At 43.3% G+C, this 21918-nt stretch overlaps 1 protein-coding gene across 3 annotated transcripts; it reads left to right on the top strand.

Moving 5' to 3' along the window:
• The first annotated feature begins 782 nt into the window (after nucleotides 1–782).
• Nucleotides 783–21918, top strand: CNIH4 (cornichon family AMPA receptor auxiliary protein 4). 3 transcript variants are annotated; one of them, XM_010382255.1, is made up of 5 exons: nucleotides 783–959; nucleotides 4503–4571; nucleotides 10628–10740; nucleotides 16787–16927; nucleotides 21720–21918. In XM_010382255.1, exons 1-5 carry the CDS (start codon nucleotides 891–893, stop codon nucleotides 21745–21747), a joined length of 420 nt encoding a protein of 139 aa, XP_010380557.1. In that variant the 5' UTR covers nucleotides 783–890; the 3' UTR covers nucleotides 21748–21918. The 3 variants fall into 3 exon arrangements, with proteins under 3 accessions (XP_010380557.1, XP_030792954.1, XP_010380558.1); XM_030937094.1 differs by lacking the exon at nucleotides 4503–4571 and adding an exon at nucleotides 1260–1363 and having other exon boundaries at nucleotides 797–1029; XM_010382256.2 differs by lacking the exon at nucleotides 21720–21918 and having other exon boundaries at nucleotides 797–959; nucleotides 16834–16927.

The following is a 21918-nucleotide window of genomic DNA, read 5'->3' on the forward strand; positions in this document are numbered from 1 at the left end:
GGTTAGTTAGATTTGTGCTTTGAGATGAAAACCCCTTACAAATCCCAAGTCAGGGAATGCAGTGGTTCTAGAGCCAGCTCTAAAGAAAATTTCACACATGGGAAATACATCCTACTGGATATCCAGATTAAAAGCGTTCAGTAGAGACTGGTGCAGTGGCTCAGGCCCATAATCCCAGCACTGTGGACTGAGGCAGGCAGATCACTTAAGCCCAGGAGTTCGAGACCAGCCTGGCCAACATGGCAAAAACCCCATCTCTATTAAAAATACAAAAAATGAGCCAGGCATGGCGGTATGTTACTGTAATCCCAGGTACTCAGGAGGCCGAGGTGGGAGGATCACCTGAGGCCAGGAGGTAGAGGCTGCAGTGAACTGTGACCACACCACTGTGCTCCAGCCTGGGCGACAGAGTGAGACCCTGTCTCAAAAAATAAAATAAAATAAGAAATAATAAAATAAAATTAGCTGGGCATGTCGGGAGGCTGAGGTGGGAGGATTGCTTGAGCCCAGGAATTCAAGGTTGTAGTGAGCTCTATCATGCTGCTGCACTCCAGCCTGGATGACAGAGCGAGACCCCAGCTCTTTAAAAGAAAAGGGTTGAGTAAATACTTGTTGACTAATTGCTTGTCACCATTTCTGGAAATAATCGGATTTATGATAGAGGCCCTGCCCACCTCTTTGATATGGACTTGTACTAATGAACTACAATTCCCAGCATGCGTCAGAATTAGCGCCATAGAATTTTTTTCAATATGGCCTACAACTCCCGGCATGCCGCGCTCGGGTTCGCGGACCACACGCCTCAGCCAGCCGGGGCAAGGGCCTATCAGGGGCGAGTCTGGGCATCCGAGCGGGTTTGACGGAAGGAGCGGCGGCGACGGAGGAGGAGGATGGAGGCGGTGGTGTTCGTCTTTTCTCTCCTCGATTGTTGCGCGCTCATCTTCCTCTCGGTCTACTTCGTATCCTTGCCTGAGGCGGGCGGAAGCCTTGCCGGGGGACTGAGGGTGGGCCAGTTGGGCACCCAGGCAGGTGTGTGGGATGAGGGAGGCGTTCGGCGACGGGCGTGCGCTTCTTGGGAGCTGGCCTGGCCGGGGCGGTGGCGCGGGCCCTGGGGCGAGGAGGAGAGGCCGGCTGCCCTACCCAACGGCCCCTGCTGCCCTGCACCCACTTGCCCTGCTTGGGCTGCCGGCCGCCCCTCACCCGGGTCCGCGTGGGCCTCTCCGGGCCCACCCCGGCTCGGCCTGCGCGCCTGCTTTCAGCTCGTCCCGAGGCGCCCGGACCAGCCCTGCCTGAGCCACATCCGCCCTCGGGAGAGAAGGGTCGCCGTTTTTCTGGAAGAGGCCCCTTGCCGTGCTTTCGTCGGGTACTGGGGGTCCTAAGGGGGGTCGCTTGCGACAGTCGGGTGCCAGGACGAGTGCAGGCGATTTGCCTCCTCCTGTTCCCCCGGCAACACCCCCGGCACCCGCCCCTTCGTTCTGGCGGGTGTTGGTACTTGCAGGGACCTTTCACATCCAGGAGTTGACTCACTCGCCAAATGAGCAAAGTTGCTTCCTTCACTGTGCCGTTTTGTAGTGAGTGTTGGAAAGGAGTTATTTTAGCAACTATCTACAAAGTGATTATTTTGGTTGTCCCCGGTGGTTGCAGATCTGTAAATTCAATAACTACACCTACTGTTACTGCTGAAACACCTCCCAGTCGTTTCTCAGCTTTTAAATTTTTCTGTCGATCCATGTTAAAACAAGTATTTTCTGTAGCTGTTCACGTTGCAATGTTCAAACTGTATTTTCCAGAGCAATAAATGGTTGTTGAATTTAGCACTGCGGTAGCCATGTCGGCTACAACTCTTCCCAGCTCTTGACGAAGCATCTAGGCTTAGTTGTTGCCCAATGTTGTATTGCACAATCCAGTTTTAAGTAATTAAATATAAGATAGAAAAAACGTATGAGGAACTTGGCATTTCAGCTTCCTTTCTTGAAAATCACACGTACCCGTTTCTGATCGGATTAAACCATTTGCTAGAGCATGCGGGCTTTAGAGTAGTTCTACAGAGTATATGTTCAGTGCAGCTTCATACTTCATTGTGGACTGGCAGCCTGTTGTAGTGGAAGGGGACAAAATTTGGAAATCAGGTTTCCCGCTCAGCCAGTTCTTTGCTGTGCACATTATTTCCCTAAGCCTCAGTTTTCTGATCTTTAAAATAGGAAATGTTTATTTCCTAGATATGCACAATGAGAATGGTGCTGAGCACCCTAGCACAGTGCCTGCCCCATAGCTCATGTTCAGTAAATATTGCTCTGCCTTTGTGTCCCCAGCCTTCCCAATTGAGCAGCAGTTTTTACTTGATGATTTCTAACGACAAGATTTCTGAGTTTTATTAGGTTTGCGGAGCTGATTGAAAGGGCAGCATCACTTGCCTAAGTTTTGATGACCTCTATGCCCCTTTTGTGATATAAGGAACTAGAGCAAGCTTGTCCAATCCACGGCCCGGCATGGGCTGCATGTGGCCCAGGACAGCTTTGAATGTGGCCCAACACAAATTTGTAAACTTTCTTAAAACATTGTGATTCTTTTTTGGTGAATTTTTTTTTTTTTTTTAAGCTCATCAGCTATCATTAGTGTTACTGTATTTTATATGTGGCCCAAGGCAATTCTTCTTCAAGTGTGGCCCAGGGGAGCCAAAAGATTGGACACCCCTGAACTAGAGCTTACACTCAGAAATGAAACTGGGTTTTTTTCTTTTTGCAGTTTGGAAAACCAGGCTTGATAATTTGAAATAGCCCTAGTTTACACCAATTTATGCATGTAGAGAAATGGTAGGTGGAATGTTTGACTTAGACATTACATTAAAGTACATTCGGGGGTGTTTTGATGAAGTTCAGCATATTCTGTATTTTAGGATAGTTGCACTAACTTAGTATTAGGGATAGGAGGTGGAAAATGGTCAGGGTAGACTTCATATAGGATATAAGAGTTTTCTTGGACTTTGAACTGTGGACAAAATCTACAGAAAGGGATAGAGGTGAGTATTCCAAATCATACACTGGCAAGAGCAAAGGTGCAGAGACAGGTATGTTCGTGGATTTCTGGGCGATGGTTAACAAATAGACCATCTGGAGCACATGGTTGATTTTGGTGGCAGTAGAAGGCTAAGTTGGAAAGGCAGGATCACATCAGATTTTGGAGAGCCTGAATGTTAAGGGTGGGAGGGAAGTCTTTCACTTTTATCCTGCAGGCAATAGACAGCCATTGAAAATTTTTATTTTCGGTTGTTTATTAGGAAGATGAATTTGCAGAGTGGGTTGGAAACAAGAAAGATTGGAAGATAAACCAACAGGGGATAGGGTTGTCTGGATTTCAAATAGAGTGCTGGTTGTGGGCAGGTGAAAAGGGGGAATATGTGAGTAGTATTTGGAAGAAATGATTGCTAGGACCTACAAATGATTATGATATATGAAACAGAAGGCAGAGATAGCTTTCCATATTTTGATCCTGGGCAGATGATACTTGTGTCAGTAACAGAAATAAAACATATTGGAGGAAAATCAATTTGTGGAGAAAGTGATGAGTTTGACTTTATTTTATTTATTTTATTTTTATGTTTATTTTTGAGACAGAGCCTCACTGTGTCACCCAGACTGGAGTGGAGTGGCACAGTCTTGGCTCACTGCTATCTCTACCTCCTGAGTTCAAACGATTCTCCTGCCTCAGCCTCCCAAGTAGCTGGGACTACAGGCGCCCACCAAATCTGCTGCTCACACTGGAGCGCACTGGTGTGATTATAGTTCAGTGTAACGTGAATCCTGGGCTCTCGGCATTTTGCTGCCTCGCCCTAGCACTACTGCTACTAATAGCTAGCATTACAGGTGCTCTTGCCCGGCTAATTAAAAAAGAAATTTTTTTTTTTATAGAAATGGGGGTGAGGCCAGTGAATCACCTGAAGCCAGGAGTTCGAGACCAGCCTGGCTAACATAGTGAAACCCCGTGTCTACCCAAAATACAAAAAATTAGCTGGGTGTGATGGTGTGCACCTATAATTCCAGCTACTTGGGAGGCTGAGGCACAAGAATTGCTGGAACTCAGGAGGCGGAGGTTGCAGTGCTTTGGAATTACGCCACTGTACTACAGCCTGAGCGACAGAGATGGAGGCTTGCTATGTTGCCTATGCTGATCTTGAACTCCTGCTTCAGGCGATGCCTCAGCTTCCCACAGTGCTGGGATATTTTCCTTTTTTTTTTTTAGCCATTGTTTTACCTTTGAGGAACTCAAACTAAATATTCTGGTTGGGTCAGATTAGATTTGAGCAAAATGGGATTATTTTGTAAAATAATTTGTTGAAGGAGCATGAATGGGAAAATTGAGTTGTCTAATGAGCACACTTTAGGAAACAACTTATTTTTTTCCAAGTCAAATTTAATTCTGCCTTGTAACTGTGATTGCTTTCTGAAACTTAAATACTTAGTTATTATAAAAGAAATATAATAATTCCTTATCTTGATCATCAGATAATTACATTGTCTGATTTAGAATGTGATTACATTAATGCTAGATCATGTTGCTCGAAATTAAACAAGGTAAGACATTTCTTTGCTCATTTTTTGGCATTGAAGCCAGATCATTTTCCATATTTAAGATTATTATAGATAATAGATGTATTTTTGATTTTAGAGTACTTGTTGTCTCTTATTCATTGGAAGCTTGATGGAACTGCTGTGTTTTACAATATTTTAGATCATGAAATTATGCTAGAAGATCTGACTTGAAATTTTGTTTCTTTATATGTTGCTTGTCTGGTTTACATGGATAACATCTTTTTACTCAGAGTAGGGAAATGTTGGTTATGAGGGTAATTTTTTTTGTCTTCTGTGTCAGAACTCCCTCCTCCCACTCATGGAAAAAAGCTCAGGTCTGTCTTTGGTTGAATGAAAGAAGACCTTTCTTGTGTAGTTTACTGAGAAAATATATATATATATTTTAATGTATGACTATATTTATTTTTTGAGAGTCAGGGTTTCTTGCAGTGATGATCAGGCTGTTCTTGAATTCCTAGGCTCAAGTGATCTGCCTCAGCCTCCTGAGTAGCTGGGGCTATAGTGCACGCCACCACGCCTGGCTAATTTTTTTTTTTTTTTTTTTGAGACGGAGTCTTGCCGTGTCACCCAGGCCAGAGTACAGTGGTGTGATCTTGGCTCACTGCAACCTCTGCCTCCCAGGTTCAAGTACTTCTCCTGCCTCAGCCTTCCCAAGTAGCTGGGATTACAGGCACCTGCCGCCATACCTGGCTAATTTTTTTTTGTATTTTTTGTAGAGATGGGGTTTCACCATGTTGGCCAGGCAGGTTTCAAACTCCTAACCTCAAGTGATTTGCCTGCCTCAGCCTCCCAAAGTGTTAGGATTATAGGCGTGAGCCAGTGTGCCCAGCCACCTGGCTAATTTTTAAATTTTTTTGTAGACTAGGTCTTGCTATGTGACCTAGACTGGTTTTGAACTTCTGGCCTTAAGCAATCCTGCTGTCTTGGCAAAGTGCTGGGATTACAGGTGTCAGCCACCATGCCTGGCCTAAGCTCCATATTTTAAAAATTTTCATCAATTTTGTTTGATTGTTTGAGGCAGAGTCTCACTCTGTTGCCCAGGCTGGAGTGCAGTGATGTGATCATGGCTTACTGCAGCCTTGACCTCCCAGGCTCAAGAAATCTCCTTCCACCTCAGCATCCCACGTAGCTGGGTTCTACAGGTGTGTGCCATCATACCTGGCTAATTTTTAAAATTTTTTTGTAGAGATGAAGTTTCACTGTGTTGCCCAGGCTGGTCTGAAATTCCTGGGCTCAAGCGATCTGCCCTCTTTGGCCTCCCAAAGTGTTAGGATTACAGGTGTGAGCCACTGTACCCAGCCTCATGTAGCTTCTTGAGATAAGGTAAATGGCAATTAAATTTTGAGGCCTTCCATGTTTGAAAATGTCTTATCTTTTCACTTGATTCATAGTTGTCAGAGTACAGGGTTCTAGGTTGGAAAAGATTTTTCTTTCAGAAATTTAAAGACACCCCTTGGTGGTCTTCCGACTTCCAGTGTTGTTCAAGTTGGGAAGTATCATGCCATTTTTTTTTTTTTTTTGAGACGGAGTCTCGCTCTGTTGCCCAGACTGGAGTGCAGTGGCGCCATCTCGGCTCACTGCAAGCTGCACTTCCCAGGTTCACGCCATTCTCCTGCCTCAGTCTCCTGAGTAACTGGGACTACAGCCACCCGCCACCACGCCCGGCTAATTTTTTTGTATTTTTTAGTGGAGATGGCATTTCACCGTGTTAGTCAGGATGGTCTCGATCTCCTGATCTCATGATCCGCCTGCCTTGGGCTCCCAAAGAATTTCTTATCTTTTTAATATGATTCATTGTCTCTCTCTCTCTCTCTGTCTCTCTCTTTACCTGTCCTCTGGGGAAGTTTTAGAATCTTTTCTTTATCCTTGGTGTTTTGAAATTTTACAGTACTGTACTGTAAAAATTCTCTATACTTTTTTTTTATTTTTTTGAGACGGAGTCTTGCTCTGTTGCCCAGGCTGGAGTGCAGTGGTGTGATCTCGGCTCACTGCAAGCTCCGCCTCCCGGGTTCACGCCATTCTCCTGCCTCAGCCTCCTAAGTAGCCGCGACTACAGACGCCCACCACCACGCCCAGCTAATTTCTTGTATTTTTAGTAGAGACGGGGTTTAACTGAATTAGCTAGGATGGTCTCCATCTCCTGACCTGGTGATCCGCCCGCCTCAGCCTCCCAAAGTGCTGGGATTACAGGCATGAGCCCCGGCCCCCAGCTTTTTTTTTTTTTTTTTCCTTTTTGAGACGGAGTCTCGCTCTGTCGCCCAGGCTGGATTGCAGGATTGCAGTGGCATGATCTCGGCTCACTGCAAGCTCTGCCTCCCCGGTTCACACCATTCTCCTGCCTCAGCCTCCCAAGTAGCTGGGACTACAGGTGCCTACCACCATGCCTGGCTAATTTTGTTTTTGTATTTTTAGTAGAGACGGGGTTTCACCGTGTTAGCCAGGATGGTCTCGATCTTCTGACCTTGTAATCTGCCCAAAGTGCTTACAGGGATTACAGGCATGAGCCACTGTGCCCGGCCTTCTGTATACTTTTTAAAAGGCCTTTCTCGTTTGTTTTGGACATCTGATAGGCTCTTTCAATATGGGAAATTTTCTTTTATTTGTTCTTTAATATTTTTTCCCCATCTTTTTTCCCTCCTTCTCTTCCTACAACTTCCAGATCAACTAGACAATTGATCTGGATTGATCTGCCAATTTTTCCTTTTACTTAGTTTTTTCCCTTTGATTTTTTTTTTGCTGTTTTAATTTTCCTTGCTTTTTCTTCTGAATTTTCTTTTTTCCTTTTTTTTTGAGATGGAGTTTCACTCTTGTTGTCTAGGCTGGAGTGCAGTGGCGCTATCTTGGCTCACTGCCACCTACATCTCCTGGGTTCAAACGATTCTTGTGCGTCAGCCTCCCAAATAGCTGGGATTACAGGTGTGTGCCACTGTGCTGGCTAATTTTTGTACTTTTAATAGGGACGAAGTCTCGCCATGTTGGCCAGGCTGGTCTTGAACTCCTGACCTCAGGTGATCCGCTCTCCTCGGCGTCCCAAAGTGCTGGGATTGCAGGCATGAGCCACTGCAACCAGCCTTCTTCTGAATTTTCTAACAAATGTAGCATTTATGCTAAAATGAAGATTTTTAAGAGGTTTTTATTCTCTTGGTTCATGTTTGACTCCTAGTTCTCTGAGAATACTGATTATAGTATTTTTCTATTTTTTTATTAAAGATAGGGTCTTTTTCTCTCATTCAGGCTGAAGTACAGTGGCACAATCATATTTCATTGCAGCCTTGAATTTCTAGGCTCAAGCGATCCTCCCGCCTTAGCGTTCCAAGTAGCTGGGACTGCAGATGTGCACTACCATGACGGGGTGATTATAGTATTTTTGAAATTTTATTCTGCTTCTTATGTTGTATCTGTTTCCATCAAGTTATTTTCCTTTCTTTTTTTCCCCCATTCTGTCTTTCATTTTGGAGACTTTCTTCAAATTTCTGTTATAGGACTGCCTATTCATATTTAAGGATAAAGCACTAAAATGCTCATTGAAAACTCTTTGGATGGTCTAGATTTGTTGACTGGTAGACTTCCCTGTCGGGTAATTGTTATCTACCTGGACTTTTGTTGGGGTAGCTGAAATGGCGGTGTTTTGGTAGGTGTTTTTTGAGTCATTTACTTTAGAGAAAAATCCTCCAAGCTCCTTCTTGGAGGATATGAGTCTAGTGCCAATGTGCTGAGAACAAATTCAGGGAAGGGCATATCATTAAGGAGGGAAGAGACAAAAAACAGAGGACTTGGTTGAAAGTCAGTAAACCAAGCATGATAAGGTTAAGTCTTGCTTCCTGAAACATATTTCATGCCAGGTGCAGTGGCTGACACCTGTCCCCAGTACTTTGGGAGGCCAAGGAGGGAGAATCACTTGAGCCCAGGGGTTCGAGACCAGCTCTGGTAACACAGGGAGACTTCCTCTCTACAAAAATAAAACAGGAGGCCGGGCGCGGTGGCTCAAGCCTGTAATCCCAGCACTTTGGGAGGCCGAGGCGGGCGGATCACGAGGTCAGGAGATCGAGACCATCCTGGCTAACACGGTGAAACCCCGTCTCTACTAAAAATACAAAAAACTAGCCGGGCGAGGTGGCGGGCGCCTGTAGTCCCTGCTACTCCAGAGGCTGAGGCAGGAGAATGGCCTGAACCCGGGAGGCGGAGCTTGCAGTGAGCTGAGATCCGGCCACTGCACTCCAGCCTGGGCGACAGAGCAAGACTCCGTCTCAAAAAAAAAAAAAAAAAAAAAAAAAAAAAAAAAAAAATAAAACAGGAGAGAAAAAGAAAACATGTTTCAGGTCTGTGTCTGTGTAAAACAAAGATGATTGCAGTTTACAGTCAGAAATCCAGAGACTGAAGGCTATAGCTTTAGGTATCTGATATGGATCAGAGAGTATTAGTATAACATCAGCTGACATTTTATTGAGTGCCTACTTTACATGTGGCTTACATGTTATTTCATCTAACTCTCTACAACAACTTTGTGAGGTAGGTATTATGTGTATTTTAGAGATGAAAACATTGTGGCTTAGAGAGGGTAACTTTTCCAAAGATTGCGCAGCTAATAAATAGGACATAGCATGAGTTCCATTCCAGGTTTGTTTGACTTTGTAGCTCATAGTTGTAAGAATTAGGCAATCAGCTAGAACTTTCCAATATGTAATAGCATTTTAAAAAGTATAGCCAGCCGGATGCGGTGGCTCATGCCTGTAATCCCAGCACTTTGGGAGGCTGAGGCGAGTGGATCACGAGGTCGAGGGATTGAGACCATCTTGGCCAACATGGTGAAACCCCGTCTCTACTAAAAAGTAAAAAAATTAGCTGGCATAGTGGCGGGCTCCTGTAGTCCCAGCTACTGGGGCTGAGGCAGGAGAATCGCTTGAACCTGGGAGGCGGAGGTTTCAGTGAGCTGAGATCGTGCTCCTGCACTCCAGCCTGGCGACAGAGTGAGACTTCGTCTCAAAAAAAAAAAATATATATATATGTGTGTGTGTGTATATATATATATGTGTATACATATATAACCAAGTTGATTGCAAATTAGGTTTATGGCCCAGAAAAATCTCTACTTCTTTATTTACCAATTTTTTTTTTTTTTTTTTACCAAATATTACCTTTATTTACCAAGTATTCTTTATTTACCAAAAAATTATCCAAAATCTAAATGCAAGAGATCTGAGGTCATTGTGCCTGGGCTTATACTATATTGCTCTGCCACTGTTTAGCTGTGTAACCTTAGGCAATTTACCTAACCACTCTGAGTTTTATTTTCCTCATTTCTGAAAGTGAGGCATGCTAGTTTCTTTCATTAAGTGTTAACTTCCACTGAAAGAAGTTAACTTTAATTAAAAATCTGTACTCATAGGAAGGGAAGGCTGTTGGTGAATTGAGAACCCTGCCACAAAAGTTGTTGATGCATGAGAACTAGAACATTACAAGTCAACAAAGAGTATAGGGAAGGGCATGGAGCTCTGTAAAGCCAATAGGCCAGGATTCTGGCATGCTGGTTCATTATCGTATTTGGTCAACTTTGAGCTTTAATTGTAAGCTTTTACGGTTTTTTTTTTTCTTTTTCTCTGAATATGAAATGGTTTCCTTGGGATTCAGGAGATTGGAAAATGTTTAAGGTTGCTATTCTGACTTGAAAGGCAACATGTGTATGGATATCAACCATCCCAAATTAGAGCTAGGGGTTTTGGCATAGATATTAGAATGGGAAGTAAACAATACTTTTTCTCTAGTTCTCATTCAAACCTGCTTAATGAATGAACCTAAGCCTTTGCTTAGGATAAAAAGTAATTGAAATTTAAGTGCTTTATTTTTAAGCTGTGCCCTGATGTATTTGCATAGGATACAAAGTTATAGCAGTATGCAAATCTGGGACATGTGAGTCTAAAAATAATCTTGAAATAGTAGCTTGTAAATTCTCTGTATGTTCATTGATCTAGTTTCAAATAACATTGTATAGTCAGGAAGGACATAGCAGTGAGATGTAATACTGTGTTCTTCTATTGCAGTGGGTAATTCCAGAATTGATTGGCCATACCATTGTCACTGTATTAATGCTCATTTCATTGCACTGGTTCATCTTCCTTCTCAACTTACCTGTTGCCACTTGGAATATATATCGGTGAGTACAGTTTTAGTTTGGTGTCAAGGCAGTTAAAAAAATTTTTAAAAAGATGTTTTTTTTTTCAACACAGGATCTTACTCTATTACCCAGGCTGGAGTGCAGTGGCGCGATCTCAGCTCACTGCAATTTCTGCCTCCTCAGTTCAAGCGATTCTCCTACTTCAGCCTCCTGAATAACTGGGGCTACAGGCGTGCATCATCACGCCTGGCTAATTTTTGTATTTTTACTAGAGACAGGGTTTAACCATGTTGGCCAGGCTGGTCTTAAACTCCTGACCTAAGTGATCCTCCTGCCTCAGCTTCCCAAAGTGCTGAGATTATTTATAGGTGTGTCCCATAAAAAGGTATTTAATAGCTTTTTTGTTGTTGTTGTTGGAGATGGAGTCTCACTCTGTCACCCAGGCTGGAGTGCAGTGGCTTGATTTCAGCTCACTACAACCTCTGCCTCCCAGGTTCAAGCCATTCTTCTGCCTCAGCCTCCTGAGTAGCTAGGATTCAGGTGCCTGCCACAATGCCTGGCTAATTTTTGTATTTTTAGTAGTCAGGGTTTCACTGTGTTGGTCAGGCTGGTGTCAAACGCCTGACTTCAAGTGATCCTCCCACCTCGGCCTCCCAAAGTGCTGGGATTACAGGCGTGAGTCACAGTGCTGGGCTGGAAGTACATTTAAATGCTGCAAATTAGGGCTGGGCTCAGTGGCTTATGCCTGTAATCCCATCACTTTGGGAGGCTGAGGCGGGCAGATCACGAGGTCAGGAGATTGAGACCATCCTGGCAAACACGGTGAAACCCCATCTCTACTAAAAATACAAAAAAAAATTAACTGGGTGTGGTGGCGTGCCCCTGTAGTCCCAGCTACTTGGGATGTTGAGGCAGGAGAATAGCATGAACCCGGGAGGCGGAGCTTGAAGTGAGCTGAGATCATGCCACTGCAACCAGCCTGGGTGACAGAGCAAGACTCTGTCTCAAAAAAAAAAAAAAAAAAAAGAAAAGAAAAAGAAAAAGCTGCAAATTAGGTAACTAATCAAAATTTTTGACTTAATAAATTTAGGAAGTTTGTTCAAAGTGAGCTCAACGGAAACCCTGACTGTGTATAATTTTATAGTTGGGCTGTTATACGTAGCATACTTTCTTGTGAAGACCGCTGGGATAATCTTGACAAGCCTGCAATTGTTACATTAGTGGGTTGCTGCTTTACTACATTTTTAGGTTTTATTTATTTTTATTTATGTCTAGTTTTTTGGGACAGAACCATTCATTGGCTGATTTTTAAGTATGATGTTGTAAAGTGCAGTTAGAATAAAAAGAACATAGGAAAAAATAAAGTAGGGTTTGGAGGAAGATGGGATGCATATGAAAAGATAATGGCAGCAGTAGAGATGAGGGAAGGAGTGGATATGGGGGAATGATTTTATAAAGGTCATGAAACTAGAATCTGAGTGAGGGAAAAGCTTTAAAGTATCTGTCTCTTTTATAGAGGGTGGGTATCCTGGGGTAGAATTTTTTGTTTTCTTTTTCTTTTTTTAATATACTGAACATGGGTTCTGAATTTTTTTTTTTTTTTTTTTTTTTTTTAAGAGATGAAGTCTTGCTGTGTTGCTCAGGCTGGAATGCAATGGCTGTTCACAGGCGTGATATAGTGCACTACAGCCTTGAACTCCTGGGCTGAAGCGATCTTCCCACCTCAGCCTCCTGAGTAGTTGGGACTACAGGTGCACACCACTGCGCCTGGCCTCTTTCAAGCTTAATAGTACTCTCCCATGATCAGTTCCATAGACCAACGCCCTCAAGTGAGCTCTGAGCTGGGAACACAGATTACTTGCACTTCTGCTGAGGGCTAGTCCCAGGCAGACTTTTAGCACAGCTAAGTCTCCCTGTAGTTTCACTAAGTGAAACATAACTTTGGGAGTGAGAATGGGAACTTGAACCTTTGAGAATGTGGATCTTAATGTTATACCAGACCATAATGTTATACCAGACCATACTGTCAGTCATCTCTACTAGAAATGAAAACCTGCTAGAAGAGCCAGCTTTGGCATGGCTTCTTTGTAGATAGTGGTAAAAGGCTCTATGAAGTCAAGTCCAAAGATTCTTTTTTTAGGCTGGGCATGGTGGCCCACGCCTATAATCCCAGCACTTTAAGAGCCTGAGGTGGGTGGATCACCTGAGGTCAGGAGTTCGAGACCAGCCTGGCTAACATGGCGAAACCGCATCTCTACTAAAAATACAAAAATTAGCCAGGCGTGGTGGCATGTGCTTGTAGTCCCAGCTACTTGGGGGGCCACGGCAGGAGAACTGCTTGAACCTGGGAGGCGGAGGTTGCAGTGAGCCGAGATTGCACCACTGCACTCCAGCCTGGGCAACAGAGTGAGATCCAGTCTCAAAAAAAAAAATAAAAAAAAAAATAAAAAAAAATAAAAAAAAACAAAAACAAAAAACAAACAAACAAAAAACCACTGAAGATTCTTTTTTTGATATAATTATAAAGACAAAGATCATGTATATTTATTGCCCTGGTAACTGCAGTGACAGGTTGGCTGTCTGCTGGTCACAAGTTTACCTCCTATTTAAAAAGGTTTAAAAAATCAACAGATTGATTATTTGCTATTTTCAGACCACTACTTTATGCTGTTGGAGATAAAGTACAGTAGTCCACAGGACAAAGAGGCAAAATACCTAGGAAGTGGAATCACTTGAGTCATATAGTAACTCTATATTTACCCTTTTTTATTTTTTTTTATTTTTTTTTATTTTGAGGCGGAGTCTCGCTCTGTTGCCCGGGCTGGAGTGCAGTGGCCAGATCTCAGCTCACTGCAAGCTCCGCCTCCCGGGTTTACGCCATTCTCCTGCCTCAGCCTCCTGAGTAGCTGGGACTACAGGCGCACGCCACCTCGCCCGGCTAGTTTTTGTATTTTTAGTAGAGACGGGGTTTCACCCTGTTAGCCAGGATGGTCACGATCTCCTGACCTCGTGATCCACCCGTCTCGGCCTCCCAAAGTGCTGGGATTACAGGCTTGAGCCACCGCGCTCCGCCTATTTACCCTTTTGAAGAACAGCCTGAGTGTTTTCAGAAGCAGCTGCACTTTTTTTTTTTTTTTTTTTTTTTGAGACAAAGTCTTACTCTATTGCCCAGGCTGGAGTGCAGTGGCGTGATCTTGGCTTACTACAGCCTCAACCTCCTGGGCTCAAGCGATCCTCCCACCTCAACCACCCAAAGTGTTGGGATTACAGGCGTGAGCCACTGTGCCCAGCCACAGCTGCACTATTTGACATTCCCACAAACTGTGTATTGGGGTTTCCATTTTCTCTATATCCTTGCCAACACTTTTTATTGTGTGTGTCTTTTTTTTTTTTTTTTTGGATGGATATAAAAAAAATAAAAACTGGCCGGGCGCGGTGGCTCAAGCCTGTAATCCCAGCACTTTGGGAGGCTGAGACGGGCGGATCACGAGGTCAGGAGATCGAGACCATCCTGGCTAACACGGTGAAACCCCGTCTCTACTAAAAAATACAAAAAACTAGCCGGGCGAGGTGGCGGGCGCCTGTAGTCCCAGCTACTCGGAGGCTGAGGCAGGAGAATGGCATAAACCCGGGAGGCGGAGCTTGCAGTGAGCTGAGAACCGGCCACTGCACTCCAGCCCGGGCGACAGAGCGAGACTCCGTCTCAAAAAAAAAAAAAAAAAAAAAAAAAAAAAAACTGTCTTTGATATTTTTTTCCTGCCCTAGTAGGATACAGCTGTGGAGTTCCACTGCCTGTTGTGTAAGCATTAATATGTGTGCCTCAGCGACCATCCCACTCGTGGTCTTTGGGGAATCATACCACTAGCAGCAGCTCTCAGCAACTTTTATCCAAATTGTGCTGATCTGTCTTGGCAATAAGTAATTTAGGTGTGATGCTCATTCTCCAGCATGCTAAATGGTCTGTTATGGTAAAGTTTTATCAGTCTTCTAGTTATAACACACTGGAAGTAAGAATTAATATGAAAGATTGGCTATTAGACACTGGAAACCTTATATAGTCCTATTTTAAATTATTCCTGTGTGTTTTAGAGATGAGCGCAGTGGCTCACTCCTGTAATCCCAGCACTTTGGGAGGCCGAGGTGGGAGGATCACCTGAGGTCAGGAGTTCAGGACCATCTTGGCCAACATGGGGAGACCCCATCTCTACTAAAAATACAAAAATTAGCCAGGTGTGGTGGTGTTGGGCACCTGTAATCCCAGCTACTCAGGAGGCTGAGGCAGGAGAGTTGCTTGAATCCAGGAGGAGGAGGTTGCGGTGAGCCGAGATCATGCCACTGCACTCCAGCCTGGGCAATAGAGTGAGATTATGTCTAAAAATAATAATAATAATAATAAACTGAAAAAAGTATAATTGGATTGTTTGTAACACAAAGGATAAATGCTTGAGGTAATGGATACCCCATTTACCCTAATGTGATTTTTTTTTTTTTTTTGAGACGGGGTTTCGCTCTTGTTGCCCATGCTGGAGTGTGATGCTACAATCTTGGCTTATTGCAACCTCTGCCTTCCCGGTTCAAGCAATTCTCCTGCCTCAGTCTCCTGAGTAGCTGGGATTGCAGGCATGCGCCACCATGCCTGGCTAATTTTGTATTTTTAGTAGAGATGGGATTTCTCCATATTGGTCAGGCTGGTCTCGAACTCTCAACTTCAGGCGATCCTCCCGCCTTGGCCTCCCAAAGTGCTGGGATTACAGGCATGAGCCACTGTGCCTGGCCTTACCCTGATGGTATTATTACACGTTGCATATCTGTATCAAAATATCTCATATAACCCATAAATATATGTACCTACTATGTACCCACAAAAATTAAAAATAAAACAAAAATCTAAAAAGGAAAAAAAAAGGAGACAGCTAAGTAAGTGGTGGTAGGAAGAAAGACTGGACAAGGGTTTGATGGACTGGCTTTGAAAGATGGAGATAGAAGTCCCAGTTGGGTAAGAGGAAGTTTTTAAGGACCACCAAGAAAATGGTGACACTCTAATTAGATAACCTAGAAATTAGACAAGGATGAGATGTTATCTGGTTATTCAAATGAAAATACCTTCTATTCAGCTTTAGTTGGGCTACTGGGGTTTTAAGGAGAATTTCAGATTTCTGGAACTCAGAGTATCCTTTGCATTTCAAAGAAGTGATAATTGAGAAGCTGTGTGACAAGTGAGATATCTAAGCTTATACTAGAAGAAGCTTAGACGTGAAAGCAGGAAGAATTCATGGACAGTGCTAGGTTAGGACATACATGTTACATAGATGACACAGTCTGGATGTTGAAGCCCAGACACTTAAACTGATTGATCCTCTCAAAATAACCTAACTTCCTTAATTTCCCTATTTCCATAATGAAGTTTCTAAGAACTTAATAAAATTGGTTTGGGTTTGGAGCCTCCTTTAACCTTTGTCTAATGGAAAAGGGCTGTAGATATGACTGGTATGGTAGTTTTCTACAGATGAGTAAAAGGGTTTCAGTGCATAAAATACCTTTGTCTGGAATGTTACTGTATTTATTTTAGAGGGCAGAAAATTAGCAGTATTGTAACTTTCAAAAGGAAACTAAGTGGCAGCCCATGACATTATCATACTACTCTGTCCATATGTGGTATGAATGTAAGGTTGCTATGATTGGCTCACTTTTTTTTTTTAGATGGAGTTTTGCTCTGTCACCCAGGCTGGGGCTCAGTGGTGCAATCTTGGCTCACTGCAACCTCTGCCTTCCAGGTTCAGGTGATTCTCCTGCCTCAGCTTCTCCAATAGCTGGGATTTCAGGTGCCCACCACCATGCCCAGCTAATTTTTGTATTTTTAGTAGAGGCAGGGTTTCACCATGTTGGCCAGGCTGGTCTTGAACTTCTGAGCTCAAGTGATCCACCTGCCTTGGCCTCCCAAATTGCTGGGATTACAGGCATGAGCCACAGTACCGGGCCTGACTGGTTCACTTTTAAAAGTCGATTATTATTGGCTACTTATATTTGAATACTTATGCCTATGATTTGATTTTCCTTCTAATGTGTGTGTCCTTTAATTTATCAGATACATTATGGTGCCGAGTGGTAATATGGGAGTGTTTGATCCAACAGAAATACACAATCGAGGGCAGCTGAAGTCACACATGAAGGAAGCCATGATCAAGCTTGGATTCCACTTGCTCTGCTTCTTCATGTATCTTTATAGGTGAGTTTAAAATCCTAGTATTTTCCTAGATGCCATATTTGTTTTTGAAGGGTGAGATATTGCTATACTATAGGATTGTGCATTGACATGGTGGAACTTTTGGGGATTATGTAAATTCCTTGTGGCTGTGTAGATTATTTATGTATGTCATTGAATCAGCTTTCTGTCTGAACTACAGATCTGCCCTGTAGCATCTTAGTTATGCCTTAGCTGTTGAGGCTATCAATATGCTTAAAACCAGCCACGGTGGCTCATGCCTGTAATCCCAGCACTTTGGGAGGCCCAGGTGGGCAGATCACCTGAGGTCAGGAGTTCGAGACCAGCCTGACCAACATGGAGAAGCCTGTCTCTACTAAAAATACAAAATTAGCTGGGCGTTGTGGCGGGTGCCTGTAATCCCAGCTACCCGGGAGACTGAGGCAGGAGACTCAGTTCAACCTGGGAAGCAAAGGTTGTGGTGAGCCGAGAATGCATCATTGCACTCCAACCTAGGCAACAAGAGTGAAACTCCATCTCAAAAAAAAACTGTCTTTGATATTTTTTTCCTGCCCTAGTAGGATACAGCTGTGGAGTTCCACTGCCTGTTATAAGCATTAATATATGTGCCTCAGCGACCATCCCACTCGTGGTCTTTGGGGAATCATACCACTAGCAGCAGCTCTCAGCAACTTTTATCCAAATTGTGCTGATCTGTCTTGGCAATAAGTAATTTAGGTGTGATTCTCATTCTCCATGCTAAATGGTCTGTTATGGTAAAGTTTTATCAGTCTTCTAGTGATAACACACTGGAAGTAAGAATTAATATGAAAGATTGGCTGTCTATAGTCCTGTTTTAAATTATTCCTGTATGTTTTAGAGGTGAACATGCCACCTTTTCCTTTATCCATCATAGATGCCTAGAATAGAGCAAAGGAGAAACAAAATTCCTGTGTATATGATTTGATTAAACCTTTGAAAAGCTAGAAGTCAGGCTTAACCTTTGTATCAAAGCTTTAATTAGATCATTTTTATTTTTCCCCCTTGGTAGAGTTTAATTTTTCACATAGGCATAAGGACTATTAGGAAAAACTTAATGTTGAAGTAAACTTCTACCACTCAGAAAATTCTTGATTAGAAACTGCATAGAGATAGCAATTTTTTTGTTTGTTTTCTTTGTTTTGTTTTGTTTTTCAAGACAGAGTCTCACTGTGTCACGCGGGCTGGAGTGCAGTGGCACAATCTCAGCTCACTGCAACCTCTGTCCCCCAGGTTCAAGCGATTCTCCTGCCTCAGCCTCCCAAGTAGCTGGGACTACAGATATGTGCCACCATACCGGGCTAATTTTGTGTGTGTGTGTGTGTTTTTAGTAGAGACGGGGTTTCAGGACATGAGCCACCATGCCCGGCTGAGATAGCAGTTTTTAAAAATTGCTATTTTGTCTGAAATAGTTTAGAAGTCAGAACCATTTTAGCCTCTTCCTGACAAAGCAGGCTTCCTAAAATCCCTTCACTGTGCTAAATCCACCCATTAGTGGATTAGATTAAAATTGGAGTTTAGATAGTTTTCTTTTCACCATTCATCTTATTTGCTTTTCTGTATTTTAAAAACTAGATCAGAAAAAGCACACTGGTATCAGTTTCTGGTTCTCATACCCTACCTCATTACTAATATGCTTAGTTTTTAATCCAAGTATCAAAGATGATGAATAAGGAGCAAAAAAAGTTGATGAGAACATAATGAGGCACCTGTTCTTGTTTTTAATACTTTTGTATCTTTACTATCATGTATGTTCTCTTATATTTGTTTCTGAAGAGACAAACACAAGCTGGAATTGGCTTAGCTAAGGTTATCCTTTCTTCATCCTCCCCACCCCTGCGGTTTCATGCTGTTGGAAAGTAAACTAGAAAAGGCATCCCCTGGGGGCGGTTCTGAGCCCATGTAGTCATACTTTGGGGAGGAAATTTAGGCTTGGAGAGCAGTATCTTGCTTCGTAGACTCAAAAGTCTTAGGATTTAAAAATGTACATGCATTTCTGAACTCTTAGTCATTGAATTTAAAGTAGTGGAGAGTTGGACTGGAGAAATTAAGATGTAATTTTGGGGCAGGTTTAAGATATTGTTCTTTATAACTAAATAAAAGATAGGCAACTCATGTAACTGGTTTGCCTGGGCAGGTGTGTACTTCACTGGCTGTACCGTTTTTTTTTTTTTTTTTTTTTTTTTTTTTTTTTTTTTTTTTGAGACGAGTCTCGCTCTGTCGCCCAGGCTGGAGTGTAGTGGCCGGATCTCAGCTCACTGCAAGCTCCGCCTCCCGGGTTTACGCCATTCTCCTGCCTCAGCCTCCGAGTAGCTGGGACTACAGGCGCCCGCCACCTCCCCCGGCTAGTTTTTTTTTTTTGTATTTTTACTAGAGACGGGGTTTCACCATGTTCGCCAGGATGGTCTCGATCTCCTGACCTCGTGATCCGCCCGCCTCGGCCTCCCAAAGTGCTGGGATTACAGGCTTGAGCCACCGCGCCCGGCCTTTCTTTTCTCTTTTCCCTTCCTTTCCTTTCCCTATCAGCCTGTTATTTTCAGCCATAATGCTATTACCTTACCCTTTGGTGTTACATATAGTTCAGAGGGTCAGAAGGTATCCTTGTAGCACTTTTCTCTTGGTTTTTGGTTGCTGTTTTTAAACAGTGGTTTTGCTATTCATACCAAGTCATTAGCTTTTGATTGCAGAGATTTTATGCTACTTGTCTTTGTATCTAACACGTAGTACCACACTTTGCCTAATTCCTTGCACCTAGTTGACATTTCAGGGCTTGTTGAATGCAATTAAAGTTTTGAAAAAATGCTCATCTTCTTTAGAGAATAGGGGAATCCATGCTTTTGGTTTTTTGATTGGGTGCTAGCCTAGTGGAATGTGGGCTCTATCACTTACATTATGGCCTGGGGCAAGTTTCTTTTCTTTCTTTCTTTTGAGGTGGAGTCTCACACTGTCCCCCAGGCTGGAGTGCAGTGGCACGATCTCAGCTCTCTGTAGCTTCCGCCTCCTGGATTCCAGGGATTCTCCTGCTTCAGCCTCCTGCATAGCTGGGGTTATAGGTGCACTCCACCATGTCCAGCTAATTTTTGTATCTTTAGTAGATCTGGGGTTTCACCATGTTGGTCAGGTGATCCACCTGCCTTGGCTTCCCAAAATGCTAGGATTACAGGTCTGGGCCACCACACCTGGCCTGGGGCAAGTTTCTTAACCTCTCTGAGCCTCAGTTTCTGATCTGAAAGGGGGATATTAATGATATTAATAGTACCTACCTCATCACAGGGCCGGGCGCGGTGGCACACGCCTGTAATCCCAGCACTTTGGGAGGCCAAGGCGGGTAGATCACGAGGTCAGGAGATCGAGACCATCCTGGCTAACACGGTGAAATCCCATCTCTACAAAAAATAAAAAAATTAGACGCAAGTGGTGGCAGGCGCCTGTAGCTCCAGTTACTCAGGAGGCTGAGGCAGGAGAATGGCATGAACCCAGGAGGCGGAGCTTGCAGTGAGCCAAGATCATGTCACTGTACTCCAGCCTGGGTGATGGAGCGAGACTCCATCTCCAAAAAAAAAAAGCTGGGTACAGTGGCTCATGCCTGTAATCCCAGCACTTCGGGAGGCCAAGGCTGGCTGGCGGATCACGAGGTCAGGAGATCAAAACCATCCTGCTGACACGGTGAAACCCCGTCTCTACGAAAAATACAAAAATTAGCTGGAAGCGAGACTCCGTCTCAAAAAAAAAAAAAAAAAAAAAATAGTACCTACCTCATCACATTTTGTAACTGAGATAATACATGTGAGAGACTTAGGTTTATGCTGACCCATAGTAAACTCTCAAAAATCTTTTAAAAATATTAGCTACTATCGTTAATTTTTACTGTGCATTGAGTACATTTAGTATGGTTGAATTTGGACAATTGTTTATACCATTAGTGATGTAAGGATATTTCTGTGTATTTTAATTTCAGCAGAGCAAGGCTGATCCCAGTATTTCAAAGGAAAGGATGGTTTTGTTATTGTTAACTGTCAGTGTTAGTGGCGTAGCATTTATTAGGTGGCTGCCGTGTGTCAGACATTGTGTACAGCATTGCAAGTGACACAAAGGAGCAGCACAGAATCCCTACAGTAAAAGCTTGGAGCTTGGTCATTGCAGGCTCAGGTGCTAGTGGAACATGAAAGTTGTGATGCTTGGGCCCTGCTCTCATCTCAGAGTTGCTCACAGTCCAGTGGTAGAGACAACATGTAAGCCATAGCAGCAGGAAGAAGAGCTGTGGAAGGAGGCTGTGCAGCTGCCCTGGGCTGAGAGGCTAGCTTCCCCAGCGAGGTGCCCTAGAGCCGGTCACAAAACCTGAGTAAGAAGTTACTGCTTTGATGGAGTATTGGGATGGGGAGAAGAGGTTCCAGGCGTTGGCATAGAACAGTATGTATCTGGCTAGAGAATTTAGAGGGTTTTTTTCTGGACATAGGTGTTTTTTTTTGTTTGTTTTTTATTTTTTTAACTGACTGAGCTAGGTTTTTGTTTGTTGTTTGTTTGTTTTTTTAAACTATAGCCTAACATAGGTTTTAAGTTATACTTCTCCCAACTCCCCACCCCCAGTCACTCTTTTTTAGTGAAAATGTTTGGACATGAAAGATCCTGATATATTCTTTCCTTTGGGTATGAATGATTGTCTTTTACTCAAATGATTGTTCCTTCATGGACCTTAGGGATGCAAGTCTGGACCAACCAGGCTCTGGAGGAACATTCCTGTGAAAACATTAGTAACATTAATTTCTTCTTTCCACAGTATGATCTTAGCTTTGATAAATGACTGAAGCTGGAGAAGCCGTGGTTGAAGTCAGCCTACACTACAGTGCACAGTTGAGGAGCCAGAGACTTCTTAAATCATCCTTAGAACCGTGACCATAGCAGTATATATTTTCCTCTTTGAACAAAAAACTATTTTTGCTGTATTTTTACCATATAAAGTATTTAAAAAACATGAA

This window comes from Rhinopithecus roxellana, chromosome 8 (genome assembly GCF_007565055.1).
Source record: "Rhinopithecus roxellana isolate Shanxi Qingling chromosome 8, ASM756505v1, whole genome shotgun sequence".
NCBI classification, from domain to species: domain Eukaryota; kingdom Metazoa; phylum Chordata; class Mammalia; order Primates; family Cercopithecidae; genus Rhinopithecus; species Rhinopithecus roxellana.